This window comes from Lissotriton vulgaris, chromosome 5 (genome assembly GCF_964263255.1).
Source record: "Lissotriton vulgaris chromosome 5, aLisVul1.2, whole genome shotgun sequence".
NCBI lineage: Eukaryota > Metazoa > Chordata > Amphibia > Caudata > Salamandridae > Lissotriton > Lissotriton vulgaris.
The window spans coordinates 2,024,971,318-2,024,997,263 of record NC_141693.1 but is presented as its reverse complement, the minus strand read 5'-3'; the positions used below and the strand labels follow the sequence as shown (position 1 = coordinate 2,024,997,263).

At 50.5% G+C, this 25,946-nt stretch overlaps 1 protein-coding gene across 1 annotated transcript in view; it reads left to right on the top strand.

The window, feature by feature from the left end:
- PKN3 (protein kinase N3) overlaps positions 1 to 25,946 on the top strand; it is a 314,322-nt gene that overhangs the window by 186,096 nt on the left and 102,280 nt on the right. The window contains exons 14-15 of the mRNA XM_086920604.1: positions 1,255 to 1,321; positions 15,018 to 15,109. Of these exons, the coding sequence (XP_086776730.1) occupies positions 1,255 to 1,321; positions 15,018 to 15,109 (159 nt within the window). The remainder of the gene's footprint in view (positions 1 to 1,254; positions 1,322 to 15,017; positions 15,110 to 25,946) is intronic.

Genomic DNA, 25,946 nt, shown 5'->3' with positions numbered 1-25,946 from the left:
ACCCCCAAGGCTGGGAATGAGGGCTTTGAGTGAGACAACAGAGGCCTACAGGGCTGGGACTGGGGGGGTTAGTGTGAGATAACAGGGGCCTACAGGGCTGGGACTGGGTGGTTAGTGTGAGACAACAGGGGCCTACAGGGCTGAGACTGGGGGGTTTCGTGTGAGACAACAGGAGCCTACAGGGTTGGGACTGGGGGGTTTAGTGCGAGACAACAGGGGCCTACAGGGCTGGGACTGGGGAGTTAGTGCGAGACAACAGGGGCCTACAGGGCTGAGGGCTTGGTGTGAGATAACAGGGGCCTACTGGGCTGGACTGGGTGGTTAGTGTGAGACAAAAAGGGCCTACATGACTGGGACTGGGTGGTTAGTGTGAGACAACAGGGGCCTACAGGGCTGGGACTGGGGTGTTAGTGTGAGACAACAGGGCCCTACAGGGCTGGGACTGGGGGGTTTAGTGTGAAACAGGGGCCTACATGGCTGGGACTGAGGGCTTAGTGTGAGTGCAGGGACCCTCAAGGCTGGGAATGAGGGCTTTGAGTGAGACAACAGGGGCCTACAGGGCTGGGACTGGGGGGTTTAGTGTGAGACAACAGGGGCCTACAGGGCTGAGACTGGGGGGTTTCGTGTGAGGCAACAGGGGCCTACAGGGCTGAGGGCTTGGTGTGAGATAACAGGGGCCTACAGGGCTGGGACTGGGTGGTTAGTGTGAGACAGAAGGGGCCTACATGACTGGGAGTGGGGGGGTTTAGTGTGAGACAACAGGGCCCTACAGGGCTGGGACTGGGGGGGGTTTAGTGTGAAACATGGGCCTACAGGGCTGGGACTGAGGGCTTAGTGCGAGTGCAGGGACCCTCAAGGCTGGGAATGAGGGCTTTGAGTGAAACAACAGGGTCCCCCCAGTCTGTGAGTGAGGGTTTAGTATGACAGTTCAGGGACTTACAGGGCTGGAACCGAGAAGACTCCAGAGACCCCTCCCCCCTGCCAGGGAGTGAGGGTTCAGAGTGAGACATATGGTTCTGCAGGGCTGGGGATTTGAGGCTCCATGGAATAGCAGAGCTCTGGCCGAGTGCTCCTGTGTGATGGAGGCACTCTCGTGTTTACACTCTTGTGGTTGAGGGAATAGAAGGGTCTTTGCCCTTGGGGTTGGTTGTGGGGTACATTCCTCTGGTTGGGAGAGTACATTTCTTTCTTGGAGGACACACCCATGTGTCAGGAAACTCTTGCCTGGGTGATGAATTTGTTTCCTCTCCACAGGAGCAAGCACCTGCGGCTCGAAGACTTCTCCTGCGTCTCTGTGCTTGGAAGAGGCCACTTTGGAAAGGTGAGTGAGGGGCTGGGAGTGAACATTGCATGGACTGGGCTGAGGGGGGTCGAATGGAGCCTGGGGCGGTTTCGAGGCAGTGGGGAGTGGTTGTGGCAAGAGACCAGGGCTGAAGGTGGAGGGGGCAACATTGGGTCCAGAACGGAGGCAGGCAATGCAGGAAGGAAAAGCCCTCAAATCCTAGTTCTCCATCATGAGGTTCTTCTTTGGACATGCAATATTCAATAGGATTATCATGCAGGTCAAGCGAAATTAACAAAAACATTTAAAATAATTAAGCTTCAAAAACTTGATTTTAATTTAACACTGACTCAGTCTTATAAAAAAGGGACATTACCCCTTTAAAGGTGGCAGACAGTAAGCCCGCCTTATTGCCTGAGCCCAACAGTGAGCTTAGTTCTGTTTGCAGTAGCTGAGGATACCAAGTGGCATAGATGGGGGGGGGGGGGGGGGGGGTGATGGCGTGTAAAGTTAAATAAAAACAAATATGATTGGAGCAAAATATATGGAGGATAAGAGGGAAATGCATTTTCTCTGAAGTGAAAAAAATAATTCCCTACTAAGAGAAAGGTTTGATGAAGCAGTTCAAGACTCCAGAGGCGTTCATTGTAGATTCAATGTTTGCAGAAGGCTGGATCGAAGGCCATCAGACAGGAATAGCGGTTTGGAGATGTATTTATTTTCTGGTTGGGTGAGGGTTGTCATACCTACTTCAAAAACCATGATGGTTCCTGAGGAGGTGGAAGCAGAGGAAACGTGTATACTGACTGAAGAGGAGGAGGTGGAGGCGAAAGGAGAGGTGTTTTGCTGATAGTGTGCAGAGGAGGTGGAAGCGAGAGTGTTGGAAAGTAGGATCTGCTTTCATGGTTACCCCCACTTTTTGCCAGTGTCATTGTTTTTCTGACTAGTTTAACTGTGATCCTGCTAATCAGGACCCCAGCCCCTGTGCTTCTTCCCTAAATTGGACATGGTGACTAATTAGGTACCCCCCAGATTGGCTACTGGTGTACCCTTGTATGTCCCTAGTATATGGTCCCAGGGCATAGGTACCCCAGGGCCCCTCCATGGGCTGAAGCATGTTTTATGCCACCCAAGAGAGACCACTCAGGTCAGAGGAGTTGTCTCAACGAGCTTCTTCCTTCTTAGAATCCTGATGTGAATAAACATTTCCTTCCCGACGACATCTTTAGGACAGCAGTCTCAGCCCTCATTTTGTCACGGCTGGATTATTGAAACAGTCTGTACCTGAATATTAAAAAAAATCTGTACAGACTCCAGCTTGTGCAAACTGCGGCGGCGAGGCTGCTAACGGGCACACCAAGATTTGTCTCAGTCAGAGATGGACTTCGTCGATTGCACTGGCACCCAGGAACAAATTGTGCACAGTTCAAAGCATTGTATCTTTGACGGGCAGTGGTCCTGAATTTCTGAGCAGAAGCTTCAAATGGTATGTCCCTGGAAGAGCGCTGCGCTCCTCGGAAGGAAAACAAGTAACTGTTGCCTGAGTGAAAAAAGCCGACTGGGGCGGCAGCTGCTTTTCCTTTTGTGCCGCGAAAGCCTGGAACAGCTTCCCGTTGCATCTTAGGGATGCTACTGAACTCCTTCCTTTTAGGAAGGGGCTGAAGACATGGCTATTCTCTGAATAAGCCATTGCACCTATGTAATTAGTAAGACCGCGCTTAGCGCCAGGACACCTTTGGGAATAAGTGCGCGTTATAAGCTCTAATAACATAACATAACTCAAACTGAGACTACAGGCCTGTTATTGCTGCTTCTGTACGCTGGTCCTAGCACCACTTACGACAGATACGTTTTCCTTATATCTGAGATCACTAAATTTAAAACCTATAAGTCACCCCTAAGGCAGGCCTTTCAGTCCTGAAGGCAGGGTGCTCTGTTATAAGTGTGAGGGTGACCCTGCATGAGCAGGACACCCCTACAACCCTCTGAGTCAATTCTTCCGGGTTGTAAGTGCAGCAGCGATCAAGATGCATAGAGTGGCCATGCGTCATTACGCGATGGCGAACGCTAAACTGGCTGTAACTAACCCTGTCGTGTTTGCAATGAATCATGTTGGAGTCATACCCCAACACAGCACAAAGGTGTTTCAAGGTATGATTCCATGCAATGTCGGGCCCCTCCGGGAGTTCTTCCATGCTCCCAGTACCAGTTCTCTAAACCTGGACGAATCAACATGGCTGCTGCTGACCAGAGACACGATTCGGCCCTCCTGCTGCTGAGCAGGGGAAGGCAGGACAATATGTTTCCTGTCACAAGGAGATGTGATCACCTAGCAAACAGGACTTAGTGTGTTGGGCTGGAGTGGGGGCGCTTGCCAGCACCAACCGAATGCTTTGAAGGGCACCACTAGTTGGAACCAGTTCAGGGAGAACGTTGGACTTCGCTTTGTAAACCGAGACTGCAACTGGGAAGACTTCTGCTGCTCCTGGTCTCGTCGTCCTGCCAGTCGTCTGTGCTCGTGCTCCATACAGGTTCTCTCCAAGGCCTGTGGACATCCAAGACATCCGAAGGAATCTCCCTTGGAGTGAAGGAGTTACTCCCCTGCATCTGCACCGCAACAAAGCTTCTGTAACTGAGCTCCCACGGGCTCTGAAAGGTTCAGCAACACAGGTGGTGGTTCTGCAACTTCTTTGAGGCCTACACTGTCTTCGCAGAAAGTTTGAAGCTATTACCTCTCATCATAACAACTGGAGCAGTACCCCTGTGAACCACGTTGACTTGCCATTGCCAATGCTGGTTGACTCTCTCGTCCAGAGAACTTCAGGCAATAAGAAGCTCCAGCCTCCAGCATCTCCTGCAACCAAGATCTTCGTCCCCATAGCAGCCCCTGCACCGTGGGCCTTCATCATTGGTGAGCTGCTCGAGGTTCTCTTGTGACTCCTGGTCCTATTGGTCCTCTTGAGGGTCTTCTTTGGCTCCAGTGAGCTTCCCTGCTTGCTCAGGGCCTGCTCTGACTTACCTGCTTGTGGTGGGTTACTTGCTGATCCAGACGCTGCACCTTTTTCGTCTGCTACTTTTGGTGGGGCTGCCAAGGCTTGGTGATGCCCCTGCTTTACACTGACCCCCTGGCTCTCGACATCCAACGTGGGACAGCTTGTGAATGGCTCCTAGTCTTCCACAGCGTCTCCTGGTTCGCGCAGCTGCAGCGCCAAGGTCACCGTCCACTCTCCTGGATCTTCCGATATTGGTGGGCATTCTTCTTACGTGCCTCCTGGTCACTACTGAGTGGCATAGACGGTCCCCTCTGTTAGCATGTACCGCTCATCTCAAATCCAGCTTTGGGTTCCACCCTTCGCCAGCGGCATCTTCACTGATGTTTTCCATTGTGGTCTATGGGGGTGTCCGACGTCACTTCGCACCTGTGCATCTGCCTTCCCTGGTGTAGGTTTCCTGGTTCCTGGGGTATCCATGGGTGGCGTGACTCTCCGACCTTCCATCGGGTTTCCTCAGGGTCCTTCTTCTTAAAGACTGCAATCATTAATTACCATTACCCACGCGGTCGTTTACCCACTCTGCACACGACCTCCATGGGGTTCCTGGGTACTTGCCTCGGGTGGTTTCTTAAGTCCCTGGCTCTTCGACGTCTTCTGGGTCCAGTCTCGGCTTAGGTTGTGGTTCGCATTCCACTTTCTTAGTATATGGTTGTGTCTCCCCCCTGGAGACCATTGTGTATTTGTGCTACTTACGTGTTCTATTACTGAAGTATTGTGTGTATTGTGGTTAAATCTCCGGGTAGGAGATATTGTAATGTGAGTGATTATAATAAATACCTATTTTTATAACTACACTGAGTTGTTCTTTTTCACCTAACCTACACCACATGATGAGTACTGGTAAAGCAAGCTGCTTTACTCTCCTTTTGGACTAAGCCTGAATGCTGCTCTCCACAGCTACCACTTGGAGAGCTTTCTAAGGTTGTCTAAGACCACTGAAATCACCAAAAGGGTTGTCGGGAATAGTGCAGGGTGCTTCACTTACATAAGTGTGCACCATATATTGAGCCAGCTTTTTACAGAGAGGAAAGGTGTTTTATTGATGGTTTTATTGACGGCGTGTGGAGGAGGTGGAAGCGAGAGGAAAGGTGTTTTACTGACTGAACGTGGGCACGGGGAAGAGAATCCATGCCAAGTGCTTGCCCTAGCAGGAGCGGAGGTGTTGGAGCCAGGGTAGAGCACAAGTCCTAAAATACATAAGTGGGGTACTAACCAACTTAGGTGATATGCAAGTGGCATCATGGTGTGTGACATCACAGCGAGACATCACCGGAAGTGACCCATGACCTCCCAGGATGTGACATCACAAGAAGTGACATCAGATCTAATCACTTCACACACGTTTCGCAGGTCTATCCTGAGATATTTGAACGCATTAGAACATTAAACAAATACAATTTTGTGTCTGGGTTGTACTAAAAAGGTGACGCAACCCTGATGTAAATAATTTTTTTTAACTCTGCATCAAAGAAGTTGGGAACAAGGAGAAACTTAACAGTAAATCTAATCTGCTTAATACTTTGCAGAGTCTGCATTTTGAAATATCTTATGGGATTAAGGTGGAGAGAGAAGGTGAAGCAAAGCAAGGATAGGGTGATTGGAAGAGGGTGAGGCAGAGAGAGGGAAGATAGCATGCATGAGAGAGGAGACAGTGAAGAGAAGAAGGGTGGATTGGAAAGACCGGGGAGGAAGGGCACGAGGTGAGCGGAATCGGAGGACAAGCAAGAAGGGTGAGGTGGAGAGAGAAGGGTGAGGTGGAGAGAGAAGGGTGAGGTGGAGAGAGAAGGGTGAAGTGGAGAGAGACAGTTGATCCATAGAGAGAGGGTGGCAAGGTGGATTAAGAGGGAAGTGAGGTGGAAAGAGAGTGAGGCAGAGAGGGCGGAGGTCATGGCAAGGAGAAAATAGGATGAGGTGGAGAGTAGAAGGATGAGGCAGAGAAAGGGGAGGGTGCGGTAGAGAGTAAGAGGGTGCGAAAGAGAAAGAGGAGTGTGAGGTGGAAGGAAGCAGACTGTGAGGGCGGCATGAAAGCAGGGTAGAGAAAAGAGAGTGGACTGTGAGGCAGAAAGTGAAAGCGGGTGAGGCGGAGCAAGCAGAAGGGATAAAGCCCATAGGTACCCCCAGAAATATAGAATACAGCTAGTACGCACAATCCAGATAGTAGGTCGGGTATAATGCTCCTCCCCCCTCCAAGACTATCCTGCATGTCCAGACCCAGCTGTCAGATACCTAGGAGATGCAGGGCGACCCTGTGCTTCTTCATGGCCCTCTCAGATCATGAATCCTGGAGCCGGGCCTGCTCCTACACCTTGTAGCCCTCACTGTCTTATGTAACACATCTTGTAGATCGAATTAGAGTTATAGGATTTATTGTCAATGAATAATGTGTACAGATGATGTAAAGCGCTCGGACACCCTGCACTGGGATGAGTAGCGCTATTAAAGAAATAAAACAAAATAGTATTATTTGCATTATTTGTGTAAATACTAGAACAGGCATCTGACATTCTTATAATGCATGCATCTCTTATATACAGGGTTTGAGCACCATAAAAAACACTCCTTCAAGTATTTATGAAGTGGTAACAGCAAGCTGTGTGCCTTTGTTTCCCCTTCCTTTCATTTACACCTGGGTGTGAGGCTCAGATAGCTCCCAGTCAGGAGAGGGGAACACAAGGAGGCCTGATGGCCCCTTATATTCGGCCTTTGTTATGGGCCTGGCCGGAGTCTGCAATATGAAAGCCCCCTTGACTGCACGTTTCTGGTCGAAACGAAAGCAGACAAGGTTCAGTCTTTGCCGAATATTTCCCCCTCCATTCTATTCTCCCACCCTAATTTTTCCCCCCCAATATATTTTTATTAAATTAAACATCTGGTGATTCAAGTTACATATAAATATGTCAATGTACATCATGACAGCAGCTCTCAACATACTGTGTTCGATCCCCTTACCCTGCGACGGAATGGTAACTTATTTCTCATTGTTAATCTATTTCCCATTTCTCCTTTTCCTTGTAATTATCAATGTTCACATCCGGGGTCACTAACCGCCCATTTTCAAACCAAGTCACTGTTGATTGACAGATATTCGCATTAATTATAAAAAAAATTAAACCAGTCCCTACTTCCCCTCCCTCCCCACCCCTTGCCACCGGTGTGTTCGGTCGACGTATATCAGACATAAAGAAACATTCTGCAACATTCAAAGTTAAAGAACTCATCAACTTCCGGTCTGGTCCGCTCATCCTATCCCTACCCCGTTAGCGCTGTTGTGTCGCATGGGAATATCAGTGATTCCCCTATTGTTCAATGGTTCAGTGCCTCCCCATCTGTACTTCTGGCTCTCTGTCTCCATCCGAGCCTGCTTCAGGGTCATGCATTAGCGCAACTAAGGCCTCGCAGTCTCTAACGCTCTTTCATTATTAGATCTCCTAGCTTGCTGTAACCGAACTGTGTTTTCACTTGTCGCCTATTTAAGCAGTTCTGCCCTCCACCTTACAAGGAGAGGCCCCTGTCTGGATTTCCAATGCATTGTGAGCTCCCTTTCAGCTAGCAGCAGGCCCAAGTCCAAGAACTTGCTCATGATTTGTGTTTTAGTGGGAACCGGTGTAAGAAGCACACACCCATGTCCGGCTCTATCTGTCTTTCTGTAATCTCGCAGAGCAGGTCCACCACCTCCCTCCAGTACGTTCCCAATTGTGGACAATTCCACAGCATCTGGTGAAACTCCGCTCCTTCTAAAGTGCAGCGCGGGCATTGAGCTGTATCCACTTTAAAATACCTATCAATCTTAGCTGGGGTTAAATACGCTCTGTGCAATATAAAGAAGTGAACCAATTGGAATCTGGCATTGCGCTTGCTCTTCCACGCTCTCTCGACTAGTTTGGTCCATGTCGTCTCAAGAATCTCCTTATCAAGATCTATCTCCCAATTCCGCTGCAATTGGCTCAGTGGTTTTGTTCCCTCACTCACCATTCGTCTATATAGGCACGTGATAGGTTTGACGGTCCCCGCTGCCATCACCACGTACTGACATGCCATAGATGTGTGCGGATCCGACAATCCCCCTCCCCAATGTAGGTGAATTGCTGACACTAGGGCTGAGTGCAATAAGAAATCTCCTTTGGGTAGGCTGCATCTATCTCGCAAGGCCTGGAACGGCAATAAAACGCCATCTTCCTATAGGTCTCCCAATACATGTATCCCCAACTCCTCCCTTGCGGCCAGGGCAGTTCAATCTCCCCCATGTGGGAGTGCAGTACACACACCTAAGGCAATCTCTGGGGCATATGGGCAGGCAATCTCGCCTCTGCTCTGGGTCCGGTTCCAGCACAACCTCAGCGTCCGCTCCTCATGGGATAATGTCCCAAGATGTAGTCGCTGTTGAAGTATAATAAAGGACAGTACATGGCGTGGAATCCACCCACCCTCCGGGCCCCCAAACTCCATGGCCACTGCTTGGATGAACCATTGCAGTTGAGCTGCCAAGAAGTATAGCTCAAAATCTGGAACCGCCCATCTCCCCTCACCTCGCAATCGCATCATTGTGTCCAGTGCCACCCGCCGGCTACCGTTTCCCCACTAAAAAACCCCCACCATAGAGCGGAGCATTTTGAAGTAGGAGTTCGCTATCCATATCGGCAGCGTCCTAAAATGGTACAGTAACCAGGGGAGTGCCACCATTTTTAGGAGTGCTATCCTGCCTGGTACTGAAAGCGGCAGAGTGCTCCAGAACGCTAAACTACTCTCAATGCCTCTCAAGGCTCTGCCTATATTACCTTCCAACAGATCTTTCTGTGTATGATAGATGTTGGTTCCGAGGTAGTGCAGACCGCGGGGTAACCACCGGATATCTGCCACACGTGCAGGGCTCGTCATCGATATATCCACAGGGAATAGGCAAATCTTCGCCCAGTTCACCCGCAGTCCTGAGGCCAATCCAAATACACGCAGTGGAGATGACGCCCCATCTAGAGCCTCCTCTGTGTTGGCAAAGAACATGAATAAAGCAATATATACTGCATGTCTCTGCGTTAATCTAGACCAATATAGTGTCTCCCCGATCTGGCGTGTGCGGCCAGTGGTTCAATGGCCAATGCAAATAACAGGGGGGAAAGCGGACACGCATGTTGTGAGCCCCGCCCAATTAAACAGGAAGAGGAAACCGTCGCTCCTGTCCGCACTCGTGCTGTGGCAGATCTTTAGAGGATCTCTGTCCATCCCACGAAAGCCTCCCCCCAGACCCAGCACTCGCATCACCCGAAACAAGTATGGCCACTTCAGACTGTCGAAAGCCTTCTCGATACCTACCGAAAGGACCATTGCGGACGGTACAGTAGTTTGATCTTCTCCCAAGACGCAAAGTAACAGGCGCACATTAGTGGATGCATTCCGGGTGGGGATAAAACCCACTTGATCACAATGAACCAGCTGCACCATGTACGGGACGAGTTGAGTCGCAAGGATCCTACTTAACATTTTATGGTCAGTGGTTAACATTGAGAGTGGGCGGTAAGCTGTCCTATCAGATGAATCCCTCCCGGTTTTTAGCAAAGGAATTAGGATAGCCTCCCTAGTGGAAGCTGGTAACATTCCCGTTTTCTGTGCCTCCTGGAACACTGCTAGTAGTCATGGCGCTAAACAATCAACCAATGCTGAATAAACCTCTATGGGCAGCTCATCTGCCCCTGGCGTTTTATTGCGTGCCATGTGCTTGATTGCGCCCTGTATTTCTCCTATTGTAATCACCTGTCCTAATAAGTCCGCCTGCTCCTCCTCTAGCCTCGGTAATGCCACATTGGACAAGATCTCCCCTATGAGGTTTCTGGCATCCCGCAATTTGCTTATGGCATAATTCGGTATAGTAATATAGAAACAATCCATTAATTCCTAGCTGAGTGTACACTGACCCTCCCGCTGGGGTTGCAGTTCCAGTTACAGTTCCAATATAGGCGAGCCCTGGGGATTCAGGTTAGCTAGCTAACCATGCCAATAGAGTTCCCGCCTCGTCCCCCTCCGCATGCACCCATGCCAGATAGGACTTGTGGTCAAAGCAGCGCAATCGCTCCACCTGCGCGGCCACTGACTCCTTACCTTCCAAAACTTCCCTGTGCGTGCCCGGAGTCTCTGGGCGATTCCTTTCGGCTGATCGCAAACATTGCTCTGCTGTCTCGATATTGTGTACAAGTGTCTTCCGTACCCCTACTATTTTAGCGATACATAGGCCCCTTGTTAATACCTTAAAAGCATCCCAGTCTACTGCCAATGTTGTTGCTGTGCCCTCGTTCTCGTCAAAGTACTGGGTGATGCCTACCCTAATTTCCTCACCGAAGACGGGGACCTCCAGTGCCTCAGGTCGTAACATCCAAGTCGGTACCATGGGACTCTCCCGGGTCCAGTGTATAGTTGCTAATAATGGGTTGTGGTCTGAAAGTGTTCTCGTGAGGTATTCACTGTTGCACACTTTAGCATGGATGTCAGGAGTACACAGTGGCTGGGATCTATCCACCGTGGTGTCCGCTACCGAGTTGAAGTCCCCTCCCATTAACACTGGCCCAGTGAAGTAGGGTGCTAGCCTCCCAGATAGATGACTAAAGAAGCGGACCTGTTCCACGTTAGGGGCATATATACTACACAGTGTCACATCCACGCCATTAAGGCGACCCGCCACTGTCACAAAACCTCCCTTCCGGATCCACCACACTGTTGGTGTTTCCTGGAGGGAGGCTATATGAACCCCCCCAATGCACCAAATAAGCATGCACCTTATGGTGCCTAACCATCGTGTGTATTTCCCGTACATTTCAGGTTATACATTTCAAATCAAATAACCTCCCCATGTCGAATTCCAATTTGCACTGATGACCTCCAGCAATACCCGAACACACCAGTGGCTCTAACTAGCCCAAAACAAAATCCCCAACAACCCCACCCCAGAACAGGCTCTACAAATCTAGCACCCATCCAAAATAACATTCTAACAAAACACACAAAGATAGGGTTGGCGGCCTAGAGCCGTAGAGGTCTAACTTGTGCTATCCCCTCTATCCTGCGCTGTACCCCCAATAATAACTAAATTCCAATATCTCTGGGGACCGCACGATATACGGAACCACATATGCCGAACATCCAAACAATCTCCTCCCCCTTAAATGCTCACATAGCCTGAATCTAAGCATCTGCAATCTCGTCTGCAGTCCCAGGTGTCACGTGAGGCAATCGGGTTCTTCCCGTTTCGGATTCCTCAGATTCCGGCTCCATGGTGCCCTTTTCCGACTCTGTTGCCACCGGTGACATCACTTTTTTCTCCTGAGAAATTGTCGTAACAGCCAATAATGCAGCCGACCGCTCCTTCTCACTTTGGGTCTCTGAGGGTTTTTGAGCTATGGTATGGCTTTTTCGGATAGGTTGCGACTGGCGCGAGCGCGGCCCCACTGCAAGAGTATTCATGTTACGCCCCGCTTCGCCAGTACTCGCTCTGTAAGATTCCAACCAGTTCCAGGCTTTGTCAAGACTGTCATGAAAATTTGTTTTGCCGTCTAGCGCCACCCTTAGACACGCTGGAAAAATCAAGGAATACTGGAGACCTTCGTCCCGGAGTGCTTTCTTGCCCTCTAAAAATGAAGCACGCGGCGCTGTACATCCTATGTGTAGTCTGGAAACAGTGTCACGTTGCAGTTGTCCACTTTATAGGGGCCCGAAGAGCGAGCCTTATACAGCAGGAGATCCCAATCCCTATAATGTAGTAGTCTTGCCACCACTGGTCTGGGCGGCCTGCCGGGTGCAGGTGGCATAGCGGGCACTATATCCGCTCTCGCCAAGGTGTAGAAGGAGGTAAGGCACTGAGGTGCAACTTCAGTTCTTAGCCAATTCTCCAAATATTCCACCATATTAGCTCCCTCCACACCTTCCGGTAGACCCACCACGCGGACCTTATTCCCTCGGTTCCGTCCTTCGACATCTTCGGCCATCCGCTCTAGTGTTTGCAACTGGTGCGTGACATCTGCCACCTGAGCTTCTAGTGCCTTGTGGGAGGGTTCTAAGGTCTCTAAGGCGACTTCTGTCTATTTTGCCCGGTCAGCAAGTTTAGCGTGGTCTGCAAGGAGAAGGCCCAGCCCCTGTGCCACATGCGCATTATCCTGGTGGAGAGCATCACTGGTATCGGTGATGGCTTTAAGGATTTGGTCCACTTGCTGCTGCATCAGCCCCTCGGGTGTGGCGCTACCACTTCTTGCTTTTCTTGTGCTCCTGTTTCTTCCTCCAGTTCAGGTTGTGTTCCCCTTTGCTTCCCCCGTGGCTTCCCCATTACAGGTGTTGTTAGATGGCCTAGTCCCCGCTTTGTGTCGCTATCTCCTGGGCAAAACTAGGCCCACTACCAGCGAGGGCTCCCTTCGTGTCTGTCGGTCTTGTAACTCCCCTTGGCCATATGGCAACCAGGGCTACCTCTCACCTGCTTCTAGTCGTTTCCATTTTCCCTGCCGGTTTCAGTCACAAACTGCCTCCTTGCAGTCTGGGTTCCAGTCATCTGCTCCCACTTTATCAGTCTACTCTCTAACGGGAAGAGCCGTATGCAGAGGCTGTAGTTGTGTCTTAGGACTTGCCCACAACTGCCTCATCCCACTTCAGGTCACACGGGCCTCCAGCACGCCATTGCTCCTTCTCTTCTCCACGGCGTAACTGCTACCGCTGCACCCCAATGGTTGGCGGCTTTGTTAACCCTGGCCGACACTCGACTCCCGCAGGTGTAATCCTCCGCAACAATACCTCCAGTGCAGTGATGTTTAAGGGTCCCAACCACTTCATAAAGCACTACAAAGGGAGTTCCATGGACGTAGTTACTACAGGGCCTTTCGCTGACTTCTTCGTAGCAATCACACCACTGCCCACTTCAGTGTGGTCACTTCCTCATCCATCTCCGTGGTCTAGTTGGGGATATCTTCGCCATTTTCCATTCTCCGATATTCATCCCCAGCTGTCACCACTGTTCCCAGCACTTTAAGGGTCACAACAATATCCGTCAATACAGTTTCTTCTGTGGTCTGCTGCTCATTTGGCCGTGTGTAGTCACGCCAGGCAGAGCAATCCGCAGTGCAGTGCTGAGCCCTCCGCCTTACCGAACACGCAAGATGGCGGTCCGAGCTCAAAATGGCGGTCTGCCCGTGAGTCTGTGCACTGCAACGGTGCTCCAGCACCGCAACAGACGAATCAAGACATCTCCCGCCCTCTATGGGGCTCCGTTACTTCTACAGGTCGCCTCCCGCAGTTACTCGTCTCTCCGATCTCCAGTGCACTGCAGGTCCAGTAGATCCCTCTGCGTCAGATCTGGGTCTGTCAGTCTTATCAGTGCCGCACTCCCGGATTGGCAATGCTGCAGAGGGTTCAGTGCCATCGCGGTCAGGTGATGCCATTTGGGCTCCGCCAGTCCTCTGAGATCCTCTAAGACCTTCCTCCGGCTGGGCTTCGAAAATTAGCAAGCCTCCATCATCGCCATCTTGACTGCTCCTTCATCGCGCACCTCGCCGGGCAGCAGAAGCCCGACGTCCCATCAGCGGGTGCTCACCGCCCCTACCCACACTATCTCGGGTACTCTGGGGCTCGGTTCCAGGTCCTGCAGCAGGATAAATCCCGGGGCCGGCGCGGAGCTCTAAGCTCACACGTCTTTCCCCATCAGCTCCGTGGCCATGCCCCCCCACCCCCCGCCCCATGACTGGTAATTACACCAGCACAAGTTCAGCATATTTCAGTGGGGTCCACTTCTTGCAGGGTGGATGGCGTCCACCCTGTGAAAATAGTGGGTGGATGGCGTGTACCCGCGTGTACCCCTGACTTATGCCCTGAGCCAGGGTAACAGACGAGAAGGGGCAGGCGAGTGCTCTGTCATTGAGGGTAGAGAGGGTGGGGTGTCCCCTGTACTGACAGGGGACTCTGAGGGTCAGGGATCACCTTTAGGCACGAGGAATTTAAGGTGTACAAAGAAAGGGGGGCAGTGGGACGAGTTGAACTGAAAACAAAGTAAAATAAACAGCAAATTAAGCAAGAAAAATGTAAATCCGACATAGAGATCAAATATTTCAAACTGGCCACTGCTCTGCTTCCAAAGAAAAGGACCAAAGATAATGTTTATTTTGTGTTTGTTTTTAATCTGGTTTAGTCCTACTCGTCAATACAAGCTATAAAACCATCATAAATCTAGATGCAGGAAGTCTGTAACACTGAGAGTATCTATTCTACAGATACCCAAGCCTGCATTCTGCCCCATTTCCGATTTGACCCGCCCGGGTACCAGAATCATGGCGCCCTCTGGACTTTGACCCTGCATTGCAGTGTTCTGAAGGGGTAGCCGGGTGCTTAGAGGAAATGGGTTTGGGGCCTGGGGTGTTAGGGGCAGAGGGGTGGGTTTGGGACCTGGGGTTTGGGAGACAGTGGTAGGTTTGGGGCCTGGGGATGTAGGGGCAGAGAGGTGGGTTTGGGGCCTGGGGAGGTAGGGGAAGAGAGGTGGGTTTGGGGCCTGGGGTGTTAGGGGCAGAGAGGTGGGTTTGGAGCCTGGGGTTTGGGAGGCAGAGTGGTAGGTTTGGGGCCTGGGGATGTAGGGGCAGAGAGGTGGGTTTGGGACCTAGGGTGTTAGGGGTAGAGAGGGGCTTTAGATATACAAGGCTGGTGGCTACTGACGCTCTCTTGTCTTTCAGGTGATCTTAGTGGAACACAAAGCCACAAAGAAGCTGTTCGCCATCAAAGCTCTGAAGAAGCGAGACATAGTCACCCGGGACGAGGTGGACAGGTGAGCCTGACCTCTGCGTGCATTTTAAGGGAATAAAAACACGTCTTATTGGTGAAAAAGCAAATCCTTACTAATGAAAAGGTGTTTTATTGTCAACTACCCTGGGGATCTCAGCCTCGATGCAGCCTGTCCTCCTAAATGCAGCTCAGGGGCATGAAGCGCCTTCCTCACTTTTAATATCTGGGGGTCTGCTGGGGCGGGAAGTAGCACAAGGAGCAGTGGGAAGCGGTTTATTGTTCAGTATCTGAAAAGCGATGGGTACAAAGAGCTGGATATAGGTCCAGTGGCTCGTGCTCCCAAATAGAAGATAAATCACCAAGGAGAGTCACTGTTGCTGAGAGCAGAATCGGAGAGAGGTCGTTTTAGAAAAACGTAAAGGACTCAGAAAAACTTTTACATTTTTAAAAAAAAACCTTTATTTAAAGTTATACAGGCTTGTGAATGACAAAAAGGTGAAATTAATGCAGGGGCATACTAAAGTAAATATAATAAAACAATAAAGGAATAATCAAACGATAGCAGCGCAAAAGTATATCGAGTATTGACAATAACAATAGTGCAGCGAAACATATCCACGAAATATGAGCAGAAATGGCAAATATCAAAGTAAATTCTGAAGAGGGAGACCCATGATATCTCAATATTGATTTATATCAAAGTCCTCCTACCTATCGGAAATCACTCCAATGACACAATTACGTATATTAATATAGTGCCAACAAAAATGTAATAACAGCTAAATAGAGATGCAAACTCTGGCACCGTACTGCCCCAATGCAGAGATTGAAGGGGTTCAACCCACCCTGGTTGGGTGATGCCGGATTGTGTCAGGGCCTCCTAGGCCGTTCGTTTCCGGGAGATGTAGTCTCGATAGGGTTCCCAGATATCCGTAAGCCTGGAGGAGGGGGGGATAAAGTGCTGAACTCCTCGCAGTTCGTATTACAAAAAGCTAAGCTGTTTAACCATAATCGGAGAGTGGGGACCCTCCTACTCCCCCAGAGCAGTGCTATCTCCCTCTTGGCCAACATGAAGCCAAGCGTGCCAATTTACGAACAATCCTGGGGAAATTTGCAACATATCCCAGCAGTGCAATCTCAGGAGCAGGCAGGAGAGGTATAAAGAGTATATCCCCCAATGTAGAGTGAACGTCCAACCAGTATTGATGTATCTTGGGGCAAGTCCATGTTAAATGTGCGAAGTCTGCAAAAGGGGAAAGGCATTTCCGGCAGTGGTGAGGCCGGGAGTCGTCTATTCTATGCGCACGCGCTGCGGTAAAATACAACCGCCAGAGAAATTTAAACTGTAACATCTTATGCCGACTATTCAAGGAGACATCCGTCGTGGCCTTACAACAATATGTCCATTGCTCATCCGAAATAGGACCGCCCAGGTCCGCTTCCCATTCGGCCCTGAGTTTGGAGTCATCACTAGGTTTAAGTGCAACGCATTGTTTATATAATTAGGAAATCAGGTGTGTGTTGGATGGGCTCTGTATCACCAACGTAAGAGGGGGGACCTTCTCGGGAGCTAAAGGGAAGGAAGGGAAGCAGGCCCTCAATGCTGATCGAAGCCGGGTGAGAATAAATGTGTCCATAAAGGAGCGGTCAGAGAATCGGGCTTCCTGTGTCACAGAGAATACGTGGCCATCGGGGAAAAGATCACAGAGGGTGCCGATGGCAAATATCTGCAAGGTGCGTTCTACCAACTTCTCCTCTGTAATGGGAAGCAGGGAGGCATTGGGAATGGGCAATACCGGAGAGTAAAGCACATCTAGTCCTAAACGTTTACGCAATTTAACCCAGGCCCAGCATGTGGTGGATACAATTTGTATGTCACGCGGGTCTCGAGGGAATCCAGTGGGGAGAAGTGTAAGAAGCTGTCTAGGGAGAACCAAATCTGCCTCAGGACGTAAGTATGGAATTCGTGCGTCCGGGTGGAACCATGAATAGGCATAGGCACATTGGGCAAGTAAATAATACAAGTAGAAGTCCGATACTCCCAGCCCACCCCTGTCAGTCGGCATGGTCAAGACTTTCCAGCTGACACAAGGAGTGCGGTCACCCCAAACCAAGTGGAGCAGAAGGGAGCGTAATTGCTTGAAGAAGGCATTGGTTAGGGGAACCGGTATGTTATTGAAGTAGTATAAAAAACGTGGGAGCACCACCATTTTAATAATTGCAACTCTCCCGGCCATGGAGAGGAGTAAACTAATCCAGCGGCTGATCTGTGTTTCCAGCATAGAGACTGCAGCGCCATAATTGAGGCGTATCAGCAATGCAGTGTCTAGATGAAAATGTATTCCTAAATATTTAACGGAATCATAGCACCATTCTAGCGGAAATTCAAAAGCCAGGGAGTAGTGCTGAGCGGTAAGTGGAAAAATGACCGATTTGTGCCAGTTAATATTTAGTCCTGAGAATGCTGCGAAACGTATAATTTCCCGTATTAACGGGGACAGATTGCAGTGGGGGTGCCTGACGTATAGTATCATGTCATCTGCGTACATGGACATCAATAAAGGGCCAGTTCGAAACTGTAACCCGCGCTGGAGGTGGTTCTGCTGGAACTGTCGGGTCAATGGATCGAGAGCTAAAATAATCAAAAGCGGGGTAAGGGGGCAACCCTGTCTTGTACACCGTGATAGAGGGAAGGGATCTGACAATACACCATTGAGTCGCAGATGTGCGGAGGACCTGGTATACAAAAGGGCTATGGTTGCAATAAAGCACTCCGACATGCCCATACAGCGCATGACCGAGAGGAAGAAGGGCCATTCCAGTGAATCAAATGCTTTCTCCGCATCCAATTAAATCGCAGCGGCTGGAGTAACGGGGTCGATACGGTGTAAGATCGTAAATAAGGTGCGGAGGTTAAGGGACGTAGACCTATGTGGAACAAAACCCGATTGCACGGGAGAGATGATGAATTCCATCAGAAGCGACAGTCTGATTGCTATCACTTTGGCTAGAATTTTGTAGTCCGTGTTCAGTAGTGACAGCGGCCTATATGAACCACAAAGTTTGGGGTCTTTCCCTGGTTTAGGCAATAGAATTATCACAGCTTCACGAAAGGTCGGGGGGAGGATGCTCACATCCAAGGCCTCCGCATAGACCTCAATCAGGTGAGGCATTAGTAGGTCTTTATATGTTTTATAAAAGTCGGCAGAGAAGCCGTCTAGTCCGGGGGCCTAAGAGCCGCGTACCAGTTAACAAATAACCTACTGGCCGCCATTTTTAAAAAAAATGTATTGAATTACGTGTCAGCTTTTTAACTGTGGTCACGTCTCATTCTCTTCCAGTCTATACTGTGATACTAAGAACTTGCTCATTAAAAAAAATGCTCATTTTATGTATTGTGTTTTATGATGGTTTGCCATCCTTTTACGATTTTCTAACGAATCAATAAAAGTATACTTGACTTTTGACATGCTGAGGTTGAAAGAATATAAATACTCATCAGCCATTGAACCAACTTACTAAACCTCTCAACCATGATAGGGAATATCAAAAGTATTAAAAAAGTTAAAGATGAACTGTCTATAACTCAGGAAGGAGTTCTACAACAACACGACAACACGGAGCCCTGCATGAACACTAACCCTCCCCCCCTCCCGCACGCTAAGTCCCAGGTCAACCACCCAACCATGACTTCCACCCCCAGCACTAATACTCACTCCACGCTAGACAAAATTATGTCCTTCCTCCTACAACTCAAAGAAGAAATTCACACTATCAAGGAAGACATGCACATCATCAAAGAGCTGATCACCACACCCCCTAGACTCGCCTCTCTCACCACCACCCCCCCTCTCAACCTGCTCCCCTCCCGTCCTGACGACCCTCCTAAGCCATGTCCCACTCACCGGACCGCGATCCATGCCCACAATCGCAACAAGCACAACCGCCACACTCACTGGACCGCGATCCCCGCCCACAATCGCAACAACCGCCCCCTCCGTACATGCAACCCCCACTCGGACCTCGACACTCTCTCCCTCCTCCGTTCCTACGACCAAGCTCCCCTAAACCTCATAACGGCTCCGCACCTCCCCATCGCCACAATACACTCAAACCCCCGTAGATCCTCCACTCTTAACAACAGAATATCCGTCCCAAATAACCTTAGAAAAGTCCCACTCTCTCTAGCACCCTCTTCCTCTCCAGACACACCCCGTCTCAAATGCACTCTCATAAACTGCAGATCGGCTTCTAAACACTCCGCCGCCATCGCTGATCTCATCCACAGATTGGACCTCGACCTAATCATCCTGACTGAAACCTGGTTAACCGAATCCTCTACACCTATAATGGACATTCTGGTCCCCCCTAACTACCACATCATTAGGCTTGACAGGTCTGGCAAGATAGGTGGCGGTATCGCATGCATATACAGGAACAGCCTTTCTGTTCTGAAAGTCCCCGTGCCGTCCCTACCCTCTCCAACTTCCTGCGAATACATCTGCCTCGATGTCATCAGTGATGGCAAACCGATATGCTCTCTCCATAGCATTTACCACCCTCCCAGAGACCACCTCATCTTCGCCCAGCAAATGATGGACCTGATTTCATCCAACGCAGGACGACAGCTCACCCAAATATACCTGGGCGACTTCAACCTCCATTGGAACGATCTCAACGATGCGGTGGTAAATAGTCTTAAAAGCTTCCTCAGCGCCCTGGACCTCACACAACTATGCAACAGCCCGACCCACGAGAAAGGCGCTATCCTCGACCTTATCATCGCCAAAGAGGGCGCTATTCAACTTGAGGCTATTCAACGCTGTGACTGGTCAGACCATCCTATTGTTACATTTCACATCAATGAAAAAGTCAAACTCAACTCTGTTCAACCCACCAGACCTAAAGTCTGGAAAAGAGACCTGAAAAGACTCAACCAATTATCCCTACCTCAGAACAGTCGCGACCTCCTACTCCCCCCTACTGGCGTTACAGATGTCCAATCTCTGACTGACCACTATCATAGCGCAGTGACCTCAATAATTAATGAGGCTGCTCCCATGCAGCTAAAAAGAGTCCCCGCTAAAATCTCCAAACCATGGTACGACGGGAGTCTCAATGAAGATAGACGAGCCATGAGACTGGCAGAGCGCACCTGGAGGACAGCTCCCTCTGCACTACACCTAAAAACCCTGAAGACAAAGAGAAACGCCTACTTCAGGAAAATAAAGCGCTCGAAAGCAAACTTTTTCAGCCTCCAGCTTGACCAAGCAAAAAATCGCCCTAGAAAACTGTTTGAGTTAATCAGAACACAAGCCAAGGAACAACCCCAACCTGTCAGTACCTTGCACGAAGCACCCTCATGTGATGACTTCGCCACTTTCTTTACCCAAAAAACTGACAACATAAAGAATGACCTCCGCGCGGACGCAAGACTCCACAGCACTCTCAATTGCATAACACCCACCGAACCTAAAAACAATGCTACTTGGTCAACCTTTGAAACCTACTCCGAAGAAGAAATAGGCAAACTGCTCAGCACCTTGAAACCTTCCAATCACCTCTCGGATCCCCTCCCTGCCAACGCTGTCAAAGATTTCATCCCTCTGCTCCTTCCCCTCTGGACTAAAATCATCAACAGCTCGCTCCAAGAAGGAACTTTCCCTGACTCCCTCAAAATTGGACAAGTCACACCTTTGCTAAAGAAACCTACTGCCGACCCATCCGACTTAAACAACTACCGTCCCATTACCAATATTCCCACTCTCGCCAAATTACTGGAAAAATGCGCTCAACTACAACTGACTAAACATATCGACTTGTTTGATCTCCTCAACCCGCATCAATCAGGTTTCCGAGCAGGACACAGCACTGAAACAGCTATGACGCACATAATTGACGACGCCCTTCAAATTCTAGATCAAGGTGATACCTGCCTCCTCATCCTGCTTGATCTCTCTTCGGCATTCGACACTGTCAAACACGAGAAGTTACTCGAGCTTCTGAGCACAAGAATGGGTCTTTCTGGGACTGTTCTCAAGTGGTTCACCTCCTTTTTACACAACAGGTCGCAGAAATTCAAGAGTAACAACCGGATGTCCTCTCCAATACCTGTGTCTCTAGGCGTCCCACAAGGATCTTCCCTATCACCAACCCTGTTCAACCTAGTTATGGAACCTCTCACCACCCTGCTCCAAGCATCCAATGTACTCTTTCACATGTACGCAGATGACACCCAACTATATCTCAAAGTACAATCCCCCAATGACATCTTACTCCTGAACTCTACGATCAGAAGCACCCAATCCTGGCTTGCCGATAATCATCTCAAACTCAATGCTCTGAAAACAGAATTTCTGCTGATCACACCCCCCACCAAGATCCCCATCACGCAAACCTGGCTTAAACAGTTAACTGCACTCAATGTCCAACCCATCATAGTGGACTCAGCGAAATCTTTAGGCATAACGCTCGACTCCAACCTTAACATGCAACATCATATCAGCAAGGCTACTAAGGGAGCGAACTTCCAAATCAATACACTGAGGAAGCTTAAACCCTTCCTGCCAGCCAAAGACTTCCAAACTGCAGTACAAGCTCTAGTAATCCCTCGAATTGAATACGGCAGCACCGCCCTTTGCGGTCTCCCATTAACCAGCACTGCACCCCTAAGAGCCTCTCTAAACGCTGCAGCCAGACTCATCACTGGATCAAAAAAACACTCGCACATCACCCCTGATCTGAAAACACTGGACTGGCTGCCTTTTGAAGCCAGAATACATCTGAAAATCGCCTGCATGACACACAAGGCTCTACACCTGAGCTCCCCCAGATACCTCACTCAGAAGCTGTCAATCTCTGGCGGCTCTAGAATCACTAGAGGCACAGACAATCTTCTGCTAAAACCTCGAAGATTCCGGAAGGTAAAAACATATAAACGCTCTTTCTCAGGAATGGCACCCAAGATCTGGAACTCACTCCCCCCTGAAACCAGGCTCATCTCCTCCTTCACTCTTTTCAAGAAAGAAGTAAAAGCTATTTTTATGGCCAAATACACTTGACCGATTAACGTTGTTTTGGAAAGACCCTACTCCGACCTGTATTACTTTGTCCGAACTCTATGCATGTATGAACATGTATGATTATGTATTTCACCTGAATTATTGTTGCTACTACTATCTACGCACACTTTTAAATCGCTGTTCGAACTTTATGACTATGTATCTCACCTGTATTATCAATGCTACTGACTATCTATGCACACATTTAACTGTTATATTTATACTATTGATGTGCTGTTCTACCTATATGTAACCCCAATCTCTTGCTGGCATTCCCAGCCGTGTAAAGCGCTCTGATATCTGCAAAGATCCTGTTCGCGCTATATAAAACTTTCAAAATAAATAAATAAAAATAAATACTACAAGGGTAGAGAATCCTAATTCTGGAGAGTGTAGGACAGAAAATAATTGAAGTGGCTCACAAAGGATTTCATGGTGTTAGTTCATCCACGTTTTGTTCCACCACTGTCCCCCTTGACTTCTGCTCTCCTTCGCCGTCCCCTCCCATCCCCGGTTCCCGACCCTGCTGCCCCGTCCCCTTGTTCCCCATTGGCCACCCCGCTCCCGCCTCCACCTCCCCATTTATGGCGGCCGCAAGCAGCGGGCGCGCTGCTGGCGTGCCGAAGGTGCGCCTAAGGCAAGCCCGTTTGGACCGCGCCTAGCGCCAGAACCCCTGGCCCCCGTAAATGCCACAACACCTGACTCTGCTACGATGCCAACACCCTCCACGCACTCCACCCCGGACGAAAACGCACCTGCTTCCGGTCCACCCCGAAGTGCACCCAAGGACCCTTTTCCTGCCGGACCGGCGGCTACACCAGCATCGGGCCCACCAAACCTCCAACAAAAGAACCCAAATACCTCAGCACCCGCTCCGCCCGCAAACACGCCGTCAAACTCTGGGACCTTCTCGACTCTACTTCCCCAGATGTCACCTTCCTGATGGAGACCTGGCTGAACCACCCCCTCAGCCCCCGACATCGCCATAGCCATCCCTTAAGACTACAAGATCACCCACAGGGAACGCACCAACTGCATTGGAGGAGGAATCGCCATAGTCCACAGAAACACCCTCAGAGCCTCAACCAACACCGACAACACCCTCAGCACCGCCAAACACATGCACTTCCAGATCCACACCGACCCTAACACCACCCTCCGAGGAACCCTGGTCTACAGATCCCCTGGACCCCGACCACATTTCAGCGACTCCATTGCCGACTTCATCAGCATACACGCCCTCGCCTTCACAGATGACATCCTCCTCGGGGACCTGAATTTCCACCTCGAGAACAACAACATGAACTCCACCACCCTGATCGACAACCTCGCCAACCTCGAACTTAGCTCGTAACAACACCAACCGACGCCGCCGGCCACACACTCGACCCCATCTTCAGCGTAAGCCCCCACGTCTCATTCGACCACACCACCGTACCCCACTGGACCGACCACCACTGCATCCACTTAACCTTCAGGAAGCCCACCACGCACCACCACACGTAATAGATGCCTCAACGCTGCTGGAGCAAGATCACAGAAGACCAGCTAACCAACACCCTCGCCCAGAGCCTACCCGCCGACCTCAACACTGCCGCCCGTAACCTTAGACAGTGGATCAATGACTGCCCCAACACTCTCGTCCCGCTCAAGACACCCTCCAACAACCACACCAGCAAGCAAGCCACCTGGTTCACCAAAGACCTCCAGGCCTTCAAACAAACTTGCCGAAAAACTGGAGAAGAACTGGCTCCGCGAACGAACACCGGACAGCTATGCCGCCCACAAGAACGACACCCACAGACACCCTCAACTCATCAGAGCCGCCAAGAGGGCCTCCTTCAAAAACCGCCTGGATAACAACGTACACAACAGCAAAGAGCTCTTCAACATCATGAAGGAACTCTCCAACCCCAGCTCCCACACCAACAATATCCCGCCTTCACAAGACCTGTGCGATTCACTGGCCACCTTCTTTGACCGCAAGATCGCCGACATCCACAACTGCTTCAATGCCACGATCGCCCCGACAACCACCGCCTCCACGACCACCACCTGCACCAACCGCCTGCTCTCCTGGACCAGCGTCAATGACTAGGAAACCAGCGAGACCATGAACACCATCCACTCCGGATCATCACTGGACCCATGTCCTCACTACATCTTCAACAATGTCAGCACAGCCGTCTCACCCCATCTCCGGAAAGTAATCAACACCTCCTTCGAGACTGCAACCTTCCCAGAAAGCTGGAAGCACGCCGAGATCAACGCATTACTCAAGCAACCCAAGGCGGACTCCAAGGACCTCGAACTACTGACCCATCTCCCTGCTCCCGGCGAAGGTCACCGAGAAAATTATCAAAAAACAACTGACCCGCTTCCTCGAGGAGAACAGCATCCTGGACCCGTCCCAGTCCGGATTCCGCAGCAACCACAGCACCGAGACCGCCCTCATCGCAGCCATGGATGACATCAGGACCCTGCTGGACAACAGAGAAAAAGCAGCCCTCATCCTCCTGGACCTGTCAGCCGCCTTCGACACGGTCTGCCACCACACACTACGTACACGCCTACACAACGCCGGTATCCAAGAGAAGGCCCTGGACTGGACCACACCCTTCCTCTCTGGCAGAACTCAGAGCATCCGCCTCCCCCCCTTCCGCTCCACGGCCACCGAAATCCTCTGCGGCGTACCCAAGGGCTCTTCCCTTAGCCAGACGCTGTTCAACATCTACATGACACCCCTCGCCCACGTCGCCAGACAGCAGGACCTCAACATCATCTCCTACGCCGACGACACCCAGCTGATCATATCCCTCACCAAAGACCCTCACACCGCCAAGACCAACCTCCACTCTCCCTTCAATCGAGTCATTTAACCTCTTGGCTGCTAGGCGTTTTCCCGCTGTGTGCTGGAAAATGCCATTTTAGTGGCACTATGACAAGCTCAGCTCGTCATCAGCACACGACACCCGTGGGTGATGACGAGCTGAGCTCGTCATCAGCATCGAAAGGGTTAAAAAGGCTCTCAAAACTTGCTTCTTTAAGAGGGCCTACCTATGAGAGATTAGGGCAGTGGGGGGGTTCTAGCTTCTGCATTTGATTTAGACGCCTTGACGCCCACTGGGCTAAGTTTGCGCAATACAAGAACAGTTTCATTCATTCATTCATTCACGAAGGAATGAAGGCCGTCGCCGAATGGATGAGGAACAGCCGACTGAAGCTGAACTCGGACAAAACAGAGGTCCTCATCCTCTGCTCCACCCCCTCAGCCTGGGATGACTCCTGGTGGCCTGCAACCCTAGGAACAGCCCGACACCCACCGACCATGCACGCAACCTAGGGGTCATCCTCGACTCCACCCTCTCCATGACTAAGCAGGTCAACGCCTTATCCTCATCCTGCTTCACCACCCTCCGAATGCTCCGCAGGATCTTCAAGTGGATCCCCACAGAGACGAGAAGAACAGTCACCCAGGCCCTCGTCACCAGCAGGCTGGACTATGGAAATGCCCTCTACACAGGAATGACGGCCAAGCTCCTGAGGTGATTGCAACGCATCCAGAACGTGTCCGCACGTCTGATCCTGGACATCCCCGCCGCAGCCACGTCACCCTCCACCTGAGAGACCTGCACTGGCTCCCCGTCAACAAAAGGATAACCTTCAAGCTCCTCATCCACGCACACAAAGCACTCCACAACGCCGGACCAGCATACCTCAACACTCTACTCAACTTTTACACCCCCACCCGTCAGCTCCGCTCCGCTAGCCTCGCCCTCGCCACAGTCCCCCGCATCCGAAGAGCGACCACCGGCGACA